Source organism: Calliphora vicina, chromosome 1, assembly GCF_958450345.1.
Source record: "Calliphora vicina chromosome 1, idCalVici1.1, whole genome shotgun sequence".
Taxonomy (NCBI): Eukaryota; Metazoa; Arthropoda; class Insecta; order Diptera; family Calliphoridae; genus Calliphora; species Calliphora vicina.
Window position 1 is genome coordinate 29,036,442 of NC_088780.1, and position 22,070 is coordinate 29,058,511.

At 28.7% G+C, this 22,070-nt stretch overlaps 1 protein-coding gene across 1 annotated transcript; it reads right to left on the reverse strand.

Annotated features, from left to right (window-relative positions):
• Positions 1 to 7,909: 7,909 nt before the first annotated feature.
• Positions 7,910 to 19,342, reverse strand: LOC135948870 (collagen alpha-1(IX) chain-like). Its single transcript, XM_065498321.1, has 8 exons — positions 19,200 to 19,342; positions 9,923 to 10,380; positions 9,670 to 9,861; positions 9,256 to 9,609; positions 8,981 to 9,188; positions 8,505 to 8,918; positions 8,200 to 8,439; positions 7,910 to 8,140 (listed from the first exon to the last, which is right to left on the reverse strand). Exons 1-8 carry the CDS (start codon positions 19,291 to 19,293, stop codon positions 7,971 to 7,973), a joined length of 2,130 nt encoding a protein of 709 aa, XP_065354393.1. The 5' UTR covers positions 19,294 to 19,342; the 3' UTR covers positions 7,910 to 7,970.
• Between the last annotated feature and the right edge of the window lie 2,728 nt (positions 19,343 to 22,070).

Consider the following 22,070-nt stretch of genomic DNA (forward strand, 5'->3'; position numbering starts at 1 on the left):
CTGAATGTTTTTATATAATTCCAGGCAAAAGATTCATTCGTTTTACAAATATGTACTTTTGCAATTAAATTAGATTTTTTTTCAGTGCTACGCCTTTAAAATTTGATAACTGTTTAGCATTTTTCTTTTTGAATAAAGAGTAATGCACCTGAATGTCTCCACATCATGGAAATACACATTGAGCGGAAACTAGAAAATGCATAAACAAAAAAATTACTCAATATCATCACTTATACGAGTCTTGGTTTTGTGTTCATATAGTTCCTTTTTACTTATACACATAGCTTGGAAACTCTCATGTCAAAAACCTAAGTTGTGAGAATGTATTAGTAAAAAAAAACTATGTGAAAATAAAACGACACTCTTAGGTGGATTATTTTGATCGGAAATAAGTGTTGTTTTTGTTTTCACATAGTTTTATTTACACTAGGATCGCCTGGTTGCCGAAATTCGACCACTTTTAAAACGCTTTTTACCACTTTTATGGAAAGAATTTTTAAATATTTGTTTATATTGTGCATATCTAGAGAAAAGAACCTTTTAAACCATATATGTTTCATCAATAACATACTTAAAAGTGTACCACAAAAAAACGTGTGGCCTATTTATATAAGATTCACACCACTTAGGTTTTTCACAACTTAGGTAGGTCTTTGATATGAGAGATTCCGCTCTATTTGTATTTCTCTATGCTTGATACTTTTTGGATTTACACTCCAATACTTTTTGAAATTTTGATTTGTATTAATACAAAGTATTGTAGTGTAAAACCTATTTTAATGGTAAACATACTTTTAAAGAAAATTTATTTTGAATGCAAAAATTACAAAGTGGATTTAAATAATTTGGCGAATGAATTATACAACGGATTTGTTTAATAAAATTGTAATTGTTTTTTATATTGTTGAGTAGTTTTCACAAATCGAATATTTGGAAATTGTTTACTTGAAATTTACTTTTCAATTCTCTTATAATTAATGACTGATGTATGAATTAAATTTATAATTGTTTATGTTTTTTACTATAATCTAAGTAAAACTTTAATTAAAAATTTAAAAAAAAAATCTAAAAAAAAACAACAGTTGTAAATAATTAATATTTAAGTTCTAATGATAGTAATTAAATAATATAATTTAAAACTGACTTACACGAAATAAAAAGAAAACTGAACTGGCTGATAAAAGAAATTTATTTAAATATTTTATCTTTCTAATTTAACAAAATTCCTACATTTCATAAAAAACTTTTCAGTTTTTTTTTAATATTTTTAATACGATTCTAAAATCAAAATATTTAAATCTAGGCTTAAAATTATATCTTTAAGTCACTTTCCTTTAATTTAATATTTATTTAATAAAAGATCACAGAGCTGGAAATTGTTGAGATGGAATGGTTCCAGTTAGGAATGGCAAAGTTGATACGATCGTTTGTTTAATACTATTTCATATTGAAAAGTAACTTGGTACTGCCGAGACTCATTTTATACATTCAAACAATTTTCAGTATTTTGTGTATAAAGACTAATTCAACTATTTCTATATTTAAAAGTATTTTATTGTATAACAGAATTTTCTCTAGAAAAATTTTGTGTATAACAGTATTTTCTATAGCTAATATTGTGTATAACAGTATTTTCTGTATAAAATCTTGTGGATAACAGTATTTTCTATAAAAAATATCGGATATAACTGTACTTTCTATAGAAAATCTTGTGTATAACAGTATTTTCTATAGAAAATCTTGTGTATAACAGTATTTTCTATAGAAAATCTTATGTATAACAGTATTTTCTCTAGAAAATCTTGTGTATAACAGTATTTTCTCTATAAAATCTTGTGTTTAACAGTATTTTCAATAGTAAATCTTGTGTATAACAGTATTTTCTCTTGAAAATCTTGTGTATAACAGTATTTTCTATAGAAAATCTTGTATATAACAGTTTTTTTCTATAGAAAATGTTGTGTATAACAGTATTTTCTCTAGAAATTCTTTTGTATAACAGTATTTTCTCTAGAAAATCTTGTGTATGACAGTATTTTCTATAGTAAATCTTGTGTATAACAGTATTTTCAATAGAAAGTCTTTGTATAACAGGATTTTCTATAGAAAGTCTTTTGTATAAAAGTATTTAATTATATTATAGAAAATATTGTGTATTACAGTGTTTTCTATAGCTAATATTGTGTATTACAATGTTTTCTATTGAAAATCTTGTGTATAACAGTATTTTCTATATAAAATCTTGTGAATAACAGTATTTTCAATAGAAAATCTGTTGTCGCTAGGTTGACAATATTTTGCCGACTGAGACTCGGGTCCTTCCGGACTCTAGTAGGTTGATTACATGAATGACATATAACATCCAAAAATAAATTTTCTGAATAGAAAACGATTACGTAAAATATTTCAATAACTTGAATATACTATGCTATGCCATCTTACTTTTGATCCAGCAATATCCCCTGAATAAATTTTCTTTTTAGAATCGAATTACAATGTAGTAAACTAAAATCTTTAACTGTTTTTATTGTTTACAAATATATTTAAGGTCCTAATGAAATAATTTTATCAGCCAGTTCTTTTTTCAAATTCATTTTAAACCCAACAATATTCATTTATACAAACTATAAGTCATTAAAGTTAAACTATCAACATAAAAACAAAAGTATTGTTAGACAAAAACAAAAAGTAAATATTATAAGGACAATAATAAATAACAAAAAATAAATTACAATATAAAACATAAATTAAATGACATTTGCAAATAATTCAAATCTCGAAACTGCAAAAACCACAAATCACATCTTGTCAGAATATTGTGAAGGAGTCCAGCAAGAATTTTGTCCATGCTTTTTTTACAAGTTTGTTTAAATGTTGGCAAGAAAAAATCATCAGAATTTCAATATTAAGTATAGAAATTTCGTGTATATTATGGTATTTTAAATATCCCTTTGATTTTGATTTGCTGACTCTAAATCAAATGTATATTAAAGGTAGGAGAGGGCTTAAGATCAAGATGTGACTTTGTCATTTAACATAAAACAAACCAGCTTAACAGTAATACCATCTGTTTATTGATTTTTATATACAAATATTTTCTTAATATTATATTTATTATTAAAATTACAAAAGAAAATACCACTTAAACTAATTTTATTTAGTTTATGTTGTATATACACAAAATTATTATTATTATTATATTTTTCTTTTATAAAAACTTACAACTACTTCTACTATTCTCATTATATTATACAATATTATATAAACGAAAAAAGGAAAAAAAACAAATCATTAATTATTATATAATTTTTATATATTTTTAACAGCATGTGCCATTTTTGTAAATTTTTATTCATTCATAAAATTAATTAGGTTTGTTTGTGCGAGAAAAGTTTATTGAAACTTAAAGTTTCTTAATTAATTTTCTTTAACATCAACAAACAATTACATTTTTCATTTTATCATTTACCAAAAATTGTGCAATTTTACAAATAATAATTAATTACGAAAATGAAAAGAAAAATTAAACTAACAAATAAACACAAAAATAATTATTAATAAACATTAAACTTTAAGTAATAAAAAAAACCATATAAAAATAAACATTTATAAAATATTAAAAATATAAAAAACGAAACAAAAACAAACTAATTGATATTAAAATATTAATAAAAAAAAATTAAAAGAAAATTAAACTCGATTTTTTCTCAAAAATTGTTATAAAGGTAAGTACTACACAAATTACTAAGATTGATAGATAGATTTTTATATTTTCTAATGGTAAATTGTAACACAAACACTTGAACTTGTTGAGCGTCTTCCAATATGGACTTCCGAACTTAGACATTTTATAGCGGCCCTATTGTTGAAGCTACATCTATCGATAGCCCATTTATCAAGTCCATGAAATAATTTAAACATAAATGATACTATATAAAACCAAAAAACTTACTGCAGTAAGTAAAAAAGTAAAAAACACACATATCAATAATTAATTAAGTAAGTACACACACGCCCTCACGTACAACTCGCTTCTACGTCATCAACAAATTGAAATAAAATTTTGTCCAACTTCGATTTCATTGAAAACTGAAATCTTAAAACCAGGCTCGCAGAAATTACAGATAATGAACGTTTTCCATATTATTAATGTCTACTTGTACAAAATAAGCATCATTTTAGATATGCAGCAAAAGTGTCACATACTCTAAGGCATACGTTTTAATACTATTATAAGAATGCCCCAAAGTATGCTGTAGCTTTTGGCAAACCCTGAAATTAAACAGGGTGAATCAAGTATTTATTGTTTTTAAAAAAATTGTGAGTGTAGCTTTCTGGAAATTCTGTGCACCTGGTATTAAGATTTCAGTTTTCAATGAAATTGAAGTTGGACAAAATTTTGTTTCAATTTGTTGATGACGTAGAAGCGAGTCGTGTTAGGGCGTATGTATGGGTGTATTAAATTAGTTTGTGTGTGTGTTTTTTGTTGTTTTTATATAGAGTAAAAAACAAAAAATTTTATGTAGTAGTAAAAACAAAAAAAAAAATAAGAAGAATTTTTTTTTTGGAAATAATTCGGTATCTCGGGAACTATTGAAAATATCAAAACGAAAATTCACAAGGTTGGAACTGAGGTGTTTTCGAGTTGATTTAAAGTTGTTTAGCTTACTAGGTGTAATGGGGGCCAGTGGGTGGCTCCTCAAATTTGGACATCTTGGAAATATTGGTATAACACATTTTGCATGCAATATATGAAAAAACGTTAAAATTTTTCAAAGGGGGCAAGGTTTGTGGAGCTTCTGAAGAGTAAATATAGGCTTTTTATATAAGTATTTGATATTGGTGAAAACCGTAGGACATGAAGATTAATATTTTAGTAAACTTAAATCATTTTATAATTTTTTCGGACGTCATTTACTTTAAAAATTAAAAAAATTATAACATGCAGAAAAATATGAAATTTGAATTAAGGTCACATTTTAATGGTTAAAAATATCAAAACAAAATTTGGAAGTAATGTAGATCCCAATGTCCCTTAATCAATGGCAATATTATTTTTACAATTTTATCCCTTCACCTAGGTGAGAAGGGTATATACATATAAGTTTGTCATTCCGTTTGTTTTAAAATATAATTTTACGACCCTATAAAGAATATATATTCTGGATCCTCATAGATAGCGAAGTCAATTCAGCCATGTCCGTCTGTCTGTTGAAATCAACTTTCCGAAGCACCCAAATAACTTATATACATGATCATATACGACACATCAATATCTCCCGAATTCTGCTCGGTTGCTATTTAAAATCGAGAAAAACTGTCCAAAAATGGCTGAGATATACAGAAAAAACCAGAACAACCTCCATTTTTGACCTATTTTTATATTTATTTCGCTAAATATTAAACAAAAATTGAAAAAACCAAAAATTTTTTTTCCAAATAATTAAAAAAAAATAAATTTTGTTTACCTAAAAATATTTAAAATTTTTATTTTGAAGTATAATTTGGTGAAGGGTATATAAGATTCGGCACAGCCGAATATAGCTCTTTTACTTGTTTATTTTCAAATACTGAAATTCCTAAAACGGGTAAAATGTGTTCCAAAAACTGAATTTTTTTTTAGAAAAGTGCCGTTGTTTCCCGAGTGATAGTAAAAAAAACCTTCTATGTATTTAAATAACATAGAGGGTTACACAAATATGGCGCGTTTTCGTGGATGGGTATTTTGCTTTTTAAGAATTTTTTACTCAAACCGATTTTTTTTTTGAAATTACCAATTTTGGATAGGTCTGCGGAGTGTTATGTCCGCTTAATTGAGCCAAATTTTACTTTATACGCTTTTGCATTAAGTTCTCTTTTCGGATCTATCTATATACAATTTGTATCTACAAAACAACAAATATACACGCAGAGAAAAAATATAATTGGGCAAGGTTACTGTAACCATTTAAATAGTGTTACAAGATTTTTAACAATATTATAGTCACAGTAACTATTTATATGATTGTGGTAACCATAATATGGTTAATTTATGATTCACATGATTGTATCAACCATATATATGGTTACAGTAAACAAATATATGTTTGTGGCAACCATATTTATGATGAATAATTTTATCATAATATGTTGTTCTCAGATTATGATAAGCTTTAAGCCGAGAGCAACATAATATGATAAGTCCTTCATCATATGAATGGTTGTCACAAATATATATTTGTTTACTGTAACCATATATATGGTTCATACATATATATGTTGTATACCAAAAATTGCCAGATTCGTTGTTAGCCATTGTCAGAACTGTAAAATCATTTGAAACAAACTATTTTAAATTATTCATCAGTGCGTGGGTCTGACTTTTTCTTCTGAATTTTCCAAATTGCAATTGGAAGAGGTGCGGAGATTTTCTTTTCAATCTTTTAAACTTACCATGGATGGCATCTGAGAACTCTTGTCATAAAATAACTTTCGGAAGTTTATACTCTGCGCAACAAGCATCCCATAAACTTCGCCGTGCTTATATTTTCAATTGACCAGACGGATTCCACCTATTAGCGGTAGGATTTTTGTTTGGTCCTATATTAATACAGCCTTCAGAGCTATTCAGAGGATGCTATTCATTTTTTTATTTAAGTTGTTTTTCAATTTTATTTCACTTTTGTTTTTTAATATAAGACACCTTTCACACTATGCAATTTAGTTGCGCAAGTCTCTTGTGTTTATTGATGCCAGAGGTAATGTCGGGTTAAGGAGAAGAAAATTTTCCATGATATTTTGTTGTTGGGCAAGAGACTTGCGCAACTAAATTGCCTAGTGTGAAAGGGGTCTAATACAAACTTTAGTTGATCTGACCATAAAGAATAGACATAGAGCGGAAACTCTCCTGTCAAAGATCTAACTCAGTTGTCAGAAACATAAGTGGTGAGAATGTATTAGTAGAAAAAAACTATGTGAAAACAAAAACAACACTCGTATGTGTGATTATTTTGAGTAAGTTTTTTGTTTGAGTTTTTTTCTAGTTTCCGCTCTATGTTTCTCTATGGGTCTGACAATGATTTCATTGCACAGTGGGGCAGAATCAAAATTTGTTTAGAAATAAATCTGGCATTTCTAAATAGCTGGTCCGATCGGTATTCGAGTTTAAGTTATTAAAATGGGCCCTACAAATGCTCCAGGTATATTGGAATAACTCAAAATTAACGGCTATGTTTGGCTGCATGAAGGTGGGTATCAAGGCGAATTTATACACGGTAGAGCCAGTCAATCAGCTGATTACTCTTTTTTCGCTTGTTTGGTTCTAACACCTGTCAAAGCTTGATTTTATACTTCAATATCTACATATTCTAAGCTAATTAACAAAATATTTATATTTTGCATAAATAAGTAAAGCCCTCACTATTCAATTATCTACACTATATTTAGTTTTAATACATATTTGTTTTATTTTTAATTTCTGTTTTTTGACATTTGTTAAGACCATTTGTTGTTTTTGAAGAACTACCACCACCTTGTATAAATTCGCCTTGGTGGGTATATAAATGTGTAGATTTTTATTCTAATATTTTAAATCTACTGTGTTCTGGTGTTTTAATTTGTTATAAACCAGTGGTAGGCGTTCATATTGTTCAGATTACGAAGATTTTCGAATGTAAACAATAGAGAGTAAAAACACAAATATTTCAATCAGTTACTTGATATTGTTGTGGATATTTTATATTTTACCCATACATTCACACAAATTAAAATCTCTCTCTCTATTCGCCTACCAATTTATATAGTTACAATGAATTTTGAAATTTTATAAAATCATCTCTTTGATACTAGTTGTTACCAAGTTGAAAGATATTAATTGAAACAATTATATAAAACTTTTCTTTATAAAATCTTCTTAAAAAATTTGCAACAATTTTTTTATAAAATTAAATAATTTTCTTAAAAAATTTTAGTTTATTTTATTTATTATTTTATTATCCCTTATTATAGTAATTTGGAGGTCCTTTGTTGTAGTAATTCTGAGGACCTTTATTGTTTTGTTGCTGTTGAGCCAAAAGCAAAGGATAAGCGTAAGCAGCCTGATAAGACGAACAGTCGGGGCAGGAACCCGGTTCACCAGGAGGTCCTCTACTACCAGGTTCACCTATAATAGTAAAGAGTAATATTAATAAATTTAATGCTAAAAGAAACAAATTAACTAACCCTGTCTTCCCACATCACCACGATCGCCTGGTCTACCTGGTATACCATCAATACCAGCCATACCATCTGAACCAGGTGGTCCCATAGGACCCATGGGGCCTTCTCTACCCACACCAGGTTCACCTCGATCACCCTTTTCACCAGTTGGTCCTTGGGGACCCAAATCACCGTTAGAGCCAGGATTTCCAGGTATGCCGGGATAGCCACGTTCACCCTGTGGTCCACGAACTCCAGGCTCACCTAATAAATATTACAATTTTGTATTAAAAATTAAGCTATGTGGAAAATAACTAAAAAATATATACCCTGTAATCCCGGGGATCCCCTTGGTCCTTGGCGTCCTACACCTCTTTTACCAGGTGGTCCTGGAGGTCCTATCAAAGTGGCCGATATTTCACTTATATATTCTCTGACAACAGACATACAAATGTCACGGATTTCTCTGTCATCTAAGTTGCGATTGTCCATTACTGATGGTCCGGGTGGGCCTGGAGGTCCTGATTTACCTACTGGGCCGGGAGGTCCTGCTGGTCCCATAGGACCAATCATTCCAGGATTGTGATAAGGGTATAAATCAGCATTTTGTACGGCAGAAGCTGGACCAGGAGGACCCGGTGGCCCAGGTGGTCCCACAGGACCAGGTTCGCCATTAGCACCATCTAAGCCGGGTAAACCCCTCTCGCCCTTTTCCCCAGGAAAACCAGGTTCTCCAGTTAGACCTTAAATTATAAAAATATGTTTTACCCATGTATGCATAACTAAATTAAAATTCAAAATCTACCTCTGGCTGTAAAACCGGCACTGCCTTTTGGACCTGGCAAACCATCAAGTCCCTTTTCACCAGGTGGACCGGGTTGTCCAGGTTCACCAGGCAAACCAGGAGCTCCAGTTAAACCCACCAAACCGGCTTCACCTTTTTCTCCTTTCATATCAGCCGATTCATAACGGCCAAAAGTTGAGGCCGGTGTACCGGGAACACCCATTAGACCCTGTTATTAAACATAAATATGTATATTAAAAATTATTCTTTTAATGAAATAAAATTGCAAAACTTACTTGAGAGCCTGGCAAACCTCGAGAACCCGGAGGCCCTGGTGGCCCTGGTGGACCTCGTGGACATTGTTCGGGACAAGCCAACAAGTCTTTGCCAGTTAAATAGTTGGGGGTACTACTTATAAGCCAAGGTTTCAGAGAGGTGGGTTCTGCAAATTTTAAATCTAAAGGATTTAATGTAGTTTCTTCTTCCTTCTGCCAAATGCTAGGAGCGGAGGGTGTATAGGTATTACGGTAAGTGGTTGATTCATATTGTATCAAGCCCTTAGGCGCACGGGCATATTGAGGTAAATCCTCACAGTTGGAGTGTTCTGGTTTGTCTTTATCACAGCTGAAAATCATCCATTGAAGATCGATCTAAAAAGGCAAACGTTTTAGAAACAACAAAAATATATGCATTTTTACATTATGTCTTACCGGCACTGTTTCCTGTTTGTGACATTTTTTAGCTACCGAAAATGCACCATCTGTAGCATCTATAGGTCCTCTTACATCCAAAGGAGCTTTAAGGCTGCCACTTATATCTGGCACCGGCTTGCAATCCACCCATAAACGCACACCATCCTGGCCCACACCCAACATAACTTTATGCCAAGAACGATCGAATATCTAAAATAATCGTCATGATTATAGTATAAGTAATTGTAAAATTATAAATTTAAATAACAACCTCTGTCTCTTCAAATGTCACCGTCTGCAAGGAACCATCATATTTGGGCAAAGAAAACTCTATAGTATTCTCCTGTGGCAGTAGCTTAACATTCATTTGTGAATGATATTCATAGTCGGATAGCTCAAATAGATACCATTCCTCCAGTATGGGTAGTGGCTGGGGCACACGGAATGTACACTCAAATGAAAACTCGTTGGGAATACCCTTTGGAAATGCCCGTGATGACTCAATAGTCATATTAGAATATTCACTAACATGATAGGCCTGTTGGTAACCAGTTGATCCCACAATTTGTTGTACTCCCTGGTATTCATAGTGATACTCATCGAAACGATAGGATGAAATGATATCGTAGGTGGTTAAATCTGGATCACCTGGACGTACCACATTACAGGGACTCATGGGCACAAAATCTTCGTCTTCATCTTGATCGTAGTACTCTTGACCAGCATAGGCTTTTTTAAGATAGATAGAGGAGGAGATAGAGACAAGAATTTATAAATATAGTGCAATGCTTTGTTTAATAAATTATTTTGTTTTCTTTGTTTTTTTATTGTTTTTTCTTCTGCTATTTCTAATTATGTGGGTTATCAGTTAATTGAATTCGGTGATCTTTGAGAACTTGCTGCTAGTATTTAGTTTATAAACTATTTCCGGCAAATAATGCAATATTCAAGATTCTATGAGATTTTTTAAAGAACAATTAGAAACTAAAACTGTGTAAAAATTCTTTATTCTTTAGTTAACATTTTTATACAATTATCACCGAACTAAGTGCTATAGGTTTAAGGTTTAAGATTGAATATCGAACAAATAATTCAAATACCTTACGAACTTGTAGAGCCTAGAATTTTGAGACTTTAGAGAAATTTGGCATTCGATGACTGAGAATTCTAGAGACACATATGTTTCAGAAACAATTTTGGATATGAGTCAGCTAAATCATTCCTTAAATATCCAAGATATAAGCGAAAAATAATACTAAAGGAATTATATGAAAAAATAACTTAATGTGCTTTTTGTCGTTTAAAAAAATGATTGTATGAAAACTGTCAGCTTAATTGACTAATTCGAAATTGAAAATAGTCAGCCATTCATTCCATAAATCCATTCCCAACATCCACTTCTTTAGCTTAATTCAAAGGCTTTTATTTAAATAGAATACATTTATCATTGAATTAATCCAGAATGGATTTAATTTATAACAGAATTCATTCAATCTTTGAGTAATTCAATTTTTGTCAATTCAAATCTAATACAAATTGATTTTAATTAAATTTTTTTTTCATTCAGTTTTGTTTTGTATTTAATCAATTACAAAATGAATTGAAAAAAATTGACTTATGCATTTTTGAAATAGATTTGAATTGAAGAAAAATTCAATAATTCAACACATTTTTAAAGCATGTATTTTATAATGGATCATAATATTAATAGGCAAGTCGATTGCTTTAGACCCCTTTTACGCTCACATTATACATTCAATTTGGCCAAGAAATATACCATTTTAAAGGGATTTATTCACAGAAGATTTTATTGAAATCGGTTCCGTATTTTAGGAGTTATAAGCGTTTAAAGATGTTACTAACACATATGCAAAAACGTGTATATGTGAACCTTAAGTTAAAATGTAAACAAAGCAATGCGTTTTTGTCCAATTTGTTGTTGTAAATAAATAAGAGAAACAATTAAACAGTATTGATTTCGCTCTGTTTTGAGTGAGAGTTGTTATAGAAAACAAAGAAGAAGACTTTAGTAATTTAAAGTCACAAAAATATGTACATTTTGAAGATGTTTTTTTTTAATTTCTAACTCCCATATGCGTAAACAATTTTTAAATTTATCAAAGGTTTATAAATTAAATTACAATTAAAATTTTTTTAATAAATATTTGACAAATTTAAAAACTGTTTATGCAAATGGCGGTAAATATGTATGTAATTGTACATAAGTAAATAGTTATTTTATAATATGTGCAGAACTATAATTGTGACGATTTTCAAACTTCATACGAATCAATTACTTTACTTATCACGGCATGAAATTTAATCAAAAATGGGACGGGTCGGAAAAAATTACGAGTCGCCTCCCATACAAAGTAAAGAGTTATTTCTAAATATTTTGTGAACTATAATTGCAATATTCTTCAAACTTAGTCTAAATGGCTCTTTTATAATTGTACATAGTTTCGCTGAAATTGTTCGGGATTGGAATAGTGGGCGTGGACATATACAAAGTAAATAATTAATTTCGAATATCTGTAGAACTATAATTATAAGTGTTTAAACTTTTTACCAATTAATTTCTTATTACTGTGCGAAGTTTAGCTGAATATAAACGGAATTAGATTAGAGGGCGTAGCACCTCCATACAGAGTAAATATTGATTTCGAATATCTTGGGAACCAAAATTTGAGGGGTCGGAAAAGTAATAATTGCAAGGTTATTCAAACTTTGCCCGAATAGCTCTCTTAACATTTTACAGAGATTGCCTGAAAATGGTCGGGATTGCAGTAGTGGTCGTGGCACAATTTAAATAATTAATTTTGAATATCTCGAGAACTATAATTCTAAAAATATTTAAATCAATTTATTACCATTCTACGGAGGATAGCTAAAAACGAATTTATTCCTGATCCCTGTACGAAGTTTAGCTAAGCGTGATCGGCGTAATAGGCATGACCCCTCCCTTATAAAGGAAAGTTAAAGATTTAAAAATGGGTGGGATCAGAACAGTGGAGTGGTATCTCCCATACCAAATTAGTTAGTTATATTTTGCATATTTTCGTACCATTGTACGTAGTTAGGTTGTATCAGAAATCATTCATATTTTCAATTTTACTAGGGTAGGGGTTGCGAAGTGCACCGGGTTATGCTAGTTTGAATTAAAGCACATTTTAATGATTTAATAACTAATTAATTCTATAATGAAGGAATTCTCATATAACTGATTCCATTCCTTTGAAGTACAAAGTAATTAAACCTATGAATTAATTCATAATGAATTCATTAACGAAAGGGTTAAGAGATGCAATTAAGAATTCTTTCTAGAATATTCAGGAATATTTTAAACTTTTTCTTGGATGTTCTTTATATAATTTTATACGTCATAGAAATTGTTGTTTTTACAAGATCATTAGAAGTGGGTCAATTACTTTACTGCGTTCTAAATTTGATCCCTAGGATTAATATCGAATTATATGAACGATATTTTACAGTGCATTATAAGTTTTTTATTGATTAACCCATTAATGCATATTGTTGCCAATTGTCTACATTCCAGTTCCATTTAATTTAAGACGAATATAAGCTTGATACTAATTCAGATTCTAATTCCGACAAATCAAATGGAGTACGAAAAGTTTCAGCTCAAGGAATTCTTAATCAAACTAAAGCTAAAGGAAATATAATAAATAAAAATCAAACAAATATTTGATACTTTATAGAAAAATAAAAGTAAAAATCATGCATTTAAGGGTTAAATGCTGCAGCATGCTGAATTGTTTGATAAAATTTGCATACAAAATTTTAATAGAACAAATACAACATGATTTTAATTAGTTACTATTTTATGTCGATTTTTTAAATTTCTGTGATGAATTTGACGATTTTTATACACTTCACCACCATAGTGGGGAGGGTATTATGCGTTTGTGCAGATGTTTGTAACATCCAAAAATATTAGTCCATCACTTTCTGAGTCGATTAAACGATGTCCGTTCGTCCGTCTTGCTGGTCGGCTGGCTGGCTGTCCATGTAAACCTTGTGCGCAGAGTACAGTTCGCAATTTTGAAGATGTTTCGTTAAAATTTGGTACATATAATTTTTTCGGCCCAAGGACGGAGTCTATTGAAACTGGCAGAAATCGGTCCATTATTTCACCTAGCCCCCATACAAATGTCCTTCCGAAATTGGACTTTATAAGCAATAAATGTTTAATTTATATAGGTATCATCACAAATTTTTCTCCAAAAAAGTTTTATATATTCCGAATTAATGTTACCTAATTTTATAATGATCGGTCCATAATTAGTCATAGCTCCCATATAAGAACCAGCTTTCGAAAATCACTTTAACGAGCATAAATCTCTTAAAAATGTTGGTATACACATAACTTTAATATAGACATGAATGACACGACCTAATTTCATGGTGATCGGTCCATAATTGGTCATAGATCACATATAAGAAGCACTTCCGAAAATATCTTTAACGAGTATAAATCTCTTCAAAATGTTGGCGTACACATAAAATTCAACATAAATAACTTTCATATAGACATAAACAATAAAACCAAATTTCATAGCGATCGGTCCATAATTAGTCATAGCTCCCATATAAGGCCCACTTCCGAAAATATTTTGAACGAGCATAAATCTCTTAGAAATATTGGTATACACATAAAATTCAACGCAAATAACTTTCATATAGACATAAATAACACAACCAAATTTCATGGCGATCGGTCCAAAATTAGTCATAGCTCCCATATAAGGCCCACAATATCTTTAAAAAATATCTCTAACCATCATAAATTTCTTAAAAATGTTGATATACACATAAAATTAAAATAATTGTAACAAATAACTTTCATATAGACATAAATAACATGATCTAATTTCATGACGATCTGTCCATAATTAGTCATAGCACTCTCCCGAAAATCTTTCACGAAAATAAATTATTGAAATTTTAAAAGAAAAATTATTTGCTCATTTACTTAGTGTAGGGTATTATATGGTCCGGCTTGACCAACCATACTTTCTTACTTGTTTTTTAATAATTTTGTATGTAAAGCTGACCAAGCATATGATTAGTTAGAAGATGTCTGCACTTTAAAAAATTTACGGATAAAGTCATGGTAACTACCCAGTATGCAAAATGATTCGAAGTTATGTCGAAAATGAATCATTTTTTCGTAAAATTTTATCGATATCGACTTCGATATAATGTCGAGAATGTGCGTGTTTTCCTAAGTAGAGTGCAGAGCGATAAAGAGTCGAAAATTATTTATTATTCTGATTCTAATTTTTATCGATATACTTCGGTATATTCGATATAAAAATGTTCTAAATTGATTCGATTTCGATTAAATATATGAACAATTTCGTATACTTTATACCATCGAGCAATTTCTTCTTGAAATAATGCATATTCAATACCTTTATTATTATCCAATAATGTTGCGTTAGATGTGTTTTCATTTTCAAATGCAATAAACTCTGCACATATTTCTGATGTTGGCTGATTATGAGATTCTAATTATCAAAAACAACATCAATAATTGCCTGCGCTTTTCTTTTAAGACGTCTTTAATCCATTTTTCGTGTTAAACTATATTTTTATAAATATGTTATTGATAGGATAAGAAATAAAATTTTATTTTCTCACAAATTGACAAAAGAATAATATGTACTTATGTATATGAATTTGTCAATTTGTGCAAAAATAAAATTTGACATTAAAAAAAACTCGAACATTATTCGCCATTTCTATAAAATATTAAAATACGATATTTTAAAAAATGTAGATTGGATAGAGCATCATAATAAATTCATATTTTCGATTTTAATTCGAAATAAGTTCGATAAAAAGAACTGACTCGAAATGTTGCATACTGGGTAATTGATTCAGTTGAAATAATATTTTATTCGATTCTGCACTAATTTATTTGATATCATCAAAAAATGTATGCATCCTATTCAATCTTGACATCAAAATGGCCTATTTGTTTTGTGGTCATAAATTCTATAGAAAGATTATTTCAGAAGATTAATTTAAATTAATTTTGTGATGTGATCACAATTTATGTACAAATATTTTGTTTGTATTTAAATAAGTTTTGTATTTTAAGTTATATAAAATTAATTGCAACATGGATTTTTCTAGCTTGTTTCTTTAATAAAACTCTCATAAATGGATTCTTGTTTGTTATAGTGAACTTTTACTTAAAAATTAAAAACCGAGAAAATTTCAAAAAGTATCTATAGCAAAAGTTAATTATCGAGTAAGTTTAAAATTTATCTATTAAATCTATTTTATTTTACAAGAACAAATCCAACATCCTGTAAAAATTTTAATATTTTTTTCATGCACATGGAAAAATCGATATATACAGTGGTGGTCAGGAATTTAAGACAAAAATTGTTTGCTAAATTCCACGTGATTGTCAATTATTTTTTCAAATATTTCCACAAATATGTATGCATGAGGACTGTTTTAACACACAAGTGTGTTTTATTCGACTATCAATTCATACATATTCACCACGACCACATAAAATTTTTCTACAACTTGACCAAAAAAATTTTTTTTTAAATAAACATATTTTCTCACATTTATATCATTATATTTTTATTATTATAAAATATTCGGACCAAATTTCGTATTTTTTGTTCCATTAGTTTCGGTCATATCATGTTATTAACAACGTATTTCCACATATCTTTGTCCATATATGTTTTACCGATTTTTCCAAACATTTTTCAGAAACTAGAAACATTAATAATAAATTTCATACCCTTAGAGGTCCTTTTATTTTATTTCTATCGCACTTAAAATTCAATTGATGAAACAAATTCATGTATTTGTTTTAAATTGGTGGCCACCACTGTACGTGCAAGTAGAGAAAAAATATTACTCTTGTTACAGGATGAAATCACGAAGTGTTTTAATATTTGTTGGAGGTTTTCATACAAAATTTTAGAAATAATTGTTCGTCCTTATTTTAAATTTATATAATTGTTTGAAAATTATATATCCTTTGAAATTTTAAATTACTTTTTAAAAGGATCAAGATAAAATAAGAGTAAGTAGACTCCTTTTCCTGCACGGTTATATTATTATCTAGTATATATATGTATCTAAAAGAGTAAAGTTACTGAGTGACTGACTGATACAAAATCGCCCAGTCCAAATGACAAAAGGTAAATACATGTAGATGTATTAAGAAGGGACTTTGGAAAATTCGAAAGTTTAGGGAGTAAAAACTGGCAAATTCGTTAACCTTATATTTTCTAAACTAATACAGATATAAACAAAATTTAAATGCATCTTTATCTACTTATAAAATAAGCAGACAAATGTTTGATACTTTTTTGAGACTTGAACCTTTTAGGGGAGTAAAAGGAAAAAACTTAATTTTTTCCTACCCCATGTACATATCTTTTAAACCAATAAACATAGAAATAAATTTCAAATCGTATACTTTACTTATTAAAAAATAACAAATACAATTTTGATACTTTTTGGAAATTCGAACAATTAAGGGGTACTTTTTTTCATAAAATAATGTTTTTCTATAAATTGCCATGGATATTTTATTATGTTTTTTGACCCATTGTAGGTCCACATTACTATAGCCTTATATATATCGTTGCAATGGACTTTGAAATATCTATCATTATATGTATATCCATATTGTCTATATTAATAACTTAGTAATCCAGATATAGATAAAAAAATGGGCCAAAAATCGAGGTTGTCCAGATTTTTTCCTTATATATCAGCCATTTGTGGACCGATTTTCTCGATTTTTAAATAGCGACCGGAAGTATTCTCGATATATTGATGTATCAATCAATGTTTGTAAGTTATTTACGGAAAGTTGTTTTTAACATACAGACGGACAGACGGACATTGCAATCCACGATCCAGAATATATATACTTTGTGTAGAAATTATAAACGGAATGACAAACTTATACATATATACCCTTGCCACTCATGGTGAAGGGTATAATAACAAATACAATTTTGATGCCTTTTTGGAAATTCCAACAATTAAGGGGTAAAAATTCTATTTATTTTTGGTACTTTTTCCATAAAAGACTGTTTTTCTATAAATTGCAATGGATATTTTATTATGTATTATTATTGGAAATTTCAAGCCTATTTTGAAAAAAAAAACTCAACTACCTTACAGACAAATCCGGGTGAACAGGTTGAAACTTTTTATATCCTACACTGCCATAGTGGGGAGGGTAAGTTTTGTATATACAAAACTCATGTCACCAAATTTTATTACGATCGGTTCATAATTAGTAATAGCTCCCATAAGACCCGCTTCCAAAAATCACTTTAAATTGCATAAATCTCTTAATAATGTTGGTATCCACACAAAATTTACCATAAATAACTTTTACATAGACATAAATCACACGACCTAATTCTTACTTTTTTAAAATGTGAATACAGATTTGAATAGTTTGAGACATACAGTGAGTGTAACTCAAAATCGTACAACTTATTTTTTTTTAAATATTATGAAATTATACAGGCAATAATAGGAGATTATATAAAAAATTAAAAGTCATTTTATTAATTGGAACAAAAAATATGTATTTCAACAAAAAAGTTAACAAAACCTCGATTCCTTAAAAAAATATTGATGAAAATTAAAGAACATCACAAAATTCATATTTCACTTAAATTCGTACACTTATATTAAATTACAACTAAAACTTTAAAAATTAAAAAAAATGTTAATATTAAATAATCCTAATACTTTGTAGGGTATCCTTTGCTATTTTTTAGTGCCTGTAGGATTTTAAATGAAGCGTTGATATTCTGGGCACTGACAGTGTTACCCAATTTTGTTATTTGTAGATAAGCGCAATTAAAATTATACCATATTTTCTGATAGGTAATAGCACACACAATATAAAAATAGCATCTTAAATTATTTCCAAAACATCAACTTTCTAAAACTAATGAATAAAATTTTTCTACGATGGTATACGATTTTAAGTGACATTCACTGTATCTGAATCACAAAAATTTCCGCAAAATGGAGGAGTATTTTGAAAATGCAAACTTGATGGAATGGAAATTGTTATTTTTTCTCATAATGTTAGGTTTTCAATATTTTAAATTATTTAATTTATCAACATAATGGTACTTTTGCGTTCTTCTAATGCTACTTTTTCATTTTTGTATACTTTACATAGAAACATGAGTGAATGAAGGGGATAATTATTAGTACTTTATCTTTACAGTCTAAAATGGATGATCAGAACAATGAGTGTTTCGACGTTTTTATATGTCATCATAACTAATTATAGATTATTTGTAATTAGATAATAGCAGGCAAATATGTTTACACATTCGATGGCAAAAGCACATAAATATAATGGCATATCCTTAAAAACTGTCAACAAAAAGTCGTTATTAAATAAGTAAAATTCATTTAAAAAAATATATATTTTAGAAACAACTTTTCTGTTCAAAATTTAGAATAATCATATAATCTTTTAAATTCGTTTAAACATTACACACCATTTGGCACCGCCGAAGCCGACTGTATTGCATTAATCTTTATTAACACAATGAGCAATAATAGTATTGAATATTTCATTATTAATAAATTCATTTTAATTGATTATTTTTATATTCAACTTTTAAAACAATTTCAACACATGTTTTCTTTTTATTACTAAACACTAATATATTTCCTTTCGTTTTATATTTTTCTTAAAAACTGCACCGTAGCGCTCAAAGTTTAAAACTAAACTAATTCCAATCAGATTTGAAATATTTAGTTCCAAGACTTCTCTAAGTTAACAATTTTGTTTAGCAACATTAATGACGTTTCATGGAGAACATATTATTTTTTTTTTGTAATCTTTAAAGACATTAATAATTTAAATCTAAAGAAAACTATAATTTCATATATAATAATAATAAAAAAACATAGAATAGAAGATTTCTTATCAGTCATTGGAATAGGAAAAAAAATATGAAGACACACAATCAATTGAATATGCTTTTATGAAATATTTATTAATTTAACATATGTTGGCTGGTAATGAAGGGAAACTGTTTAAATATATATTTTTTGAAACAGAATGCATTTTGACAGTTTTGAAACTCTTTGAAATTAATGAGCACAATTATCAAATACCCTGCAAAAAGATTATAAAAATTTTAAATTAAATTTCAAATGATTTTTTTGTTGGCCTTGTATAGATGACAATTTGAAATATTTGTTTCAAATCTATCCTTAGATTTTTCCTAAATTGAGTATTTTATGTATTGAGTGAATCCCATTGTAAACTATTCCAATTAAAACCACTTTATATTTTATTTTTTATTAGAAAACAATTTTTTATTTTTCATTTTTTTTTCATAATAATTTTTTTATAAGTTTGTTTTTGTTTTTTGGTTGTTGGTTTTTTTTATAATAATATTTTTTTAATGCAATATTTTCACATTTTTAATGAGATTTGGGTCTGTTTTTTGTTTGTAATTTTTCATTTGTTGCTATAATTTGTTGTTTATTTTTGTTGTTGTTTTTAAGACATAATGAAATAAGTTTGGTTTTATAGTTTTAAGAGAATTTGTTTTTTTTTATTTTATTTAAATTTTTTTATTTATTTTTATTTTTAATTTGTTTTTTTTTTCTTTTTTTTTATAATATTAAACACAATTTTTCACAGTTTATTGTCGTTTCTCGACTATCGATTCATGGTCGAGATAATAAGTGTTTTTGTTTTTTTTCTTCTTTAAATTAATAAATATATAATTTATGTTTATTTATTTGTTTTTGTTGTATTTGTTTTAAATATATATATATATAATAAATGTAGGGTGTATGTATGTGTAAGTATGCCTTTGTTTGGTTTTTCTTCTTTTGTTTAAAGAGTAGATTTTATTAAATATAATTAAATAAGATTTTCTGTAATTTTTTTTTTAATTTTCTTGTTTTGTTTGTATTAATTTATTTTTTATAATTTGTTGTTGTTTGTTAATTAGTTAAATTAGTTAGAAAAAACAGCAATTGTATATTAATACAATTGCTGTTTTTTCTATGTTTGTTTGTTTATTTCTTTAATGTATTTTTGACCCCTTTTTTCACATTTCGTTTTGTATTTGTTGTTATTATGTATAAATGTTATTGGGTTTTTGCTCTTTTATTATTTTTTTTTAGAGTTTTTCTTAAAAAATAAATATTGAAATTGTTTAAAAAATGAATTAATGAAATCAAATTTAAACCATATAGAAAAAGTTTATTGATAAGTTTTTAAATATAAAGAAATATACATTGTTTACATGAAAATGATTTAAATTTATATAAAATTTGCAAATAGATTTGAAACATCTCTGAAATTCATTGAACTAGTTCCACCACGTCGAATTAGTTAGCCACTGAGAACTACTACTAGTGAATTTTCAACCCACGCCCAACATTATTGAGTGGGAAATTTAACATGGGGATGTCACTGCAGGTGGCCTATTGGCACACTGCATAACACATCAATATTAAATTCGATAGTACTAATATTCCTGCATTTGAGAAAAAACGAAACAAATAATTTTATCAGAAAGTGGGGTTTAACTCATAACCTCACGTTTTTCAAATAAAAATGAAGTACAAATACCTGGAAAAGATACTATTTTTCTATTAGGAGTTGTCGAGTTCAACAATTTACTCAGCGACCGCCAGTATGGCTTTCGTAGATTACGCTCTATGGGAGACTTGCTAGCCTTCCTATCGGAAAAATGGTGTCGTTCCATACACCGTTTTGGCGAAAGTAAAGTGGTGGCTCTAGATATTTCTAAAGCATTTGATAGAGTATGGCATGGTGCGCTTTTAGCTAAACTTATTGCTTTTGGTGTTGGTAATAACTTCTGTCGATTTATATCGAGCTTTCTCAGAGATCGCACTATACGAGTTGTTATAGATGGAATTTCATCAAACGAGTTCAAGATAAATTCAGGGGTACCTCAAGGCTCCGTCCTTTCTCCTACTCTATTTCTTATCTTTATAAACGACCTTCTACGTCAAACTTCCAACCCTATCTACTCTTTTGCAGATGACAGCAACATTTGCCATTCATATGCATTCAATTATCGACTAAGCCTGTCGGAGATTGGGGCAATGAGGCAAAATATGAATGATACGCTCAATCAAGATCTTGTGACAATCTCTAAATGGGGTTGTGCGAATAGAGTCGATTTTAATGCACGCAAGACTCAATGTTGTATGTTAACCCACAAACGCACAACAGATCATGTTGCTCCATCTGTTTTTATGGATGGTGTAAATATTAAGGAATCAGAAGCTCTTGATGCTCTAGGCATGAGTATTCAGTGCGATGTCCGCTGGACAAAACACATTTTTCGAGTGTAGAAAGAAGCATTCGAGTG

Coding starts and splice junctions, on each gene's coding strand:
- LOC135948870 (XM_065498321.1), bottom strand. CDS start 19,293: ATGAATTTATTAATAATGAAATATTCAATACTATTATTGCTCATTGTG. Junction 9,862..9,922: donor TGACATTTGAAGAGACAGAG/GTTGTTATTTAA, acceptor CGATTATTTTAG/ATATTCGATCGTTCTTGGCA. Junction 8,919..8,980: donor TGCCGGTTTTACAGCCAGAG/GTAGATTTTGAA, acceptor TTATAATTTAAG/GTCTAACTGGAGAACCTGGT.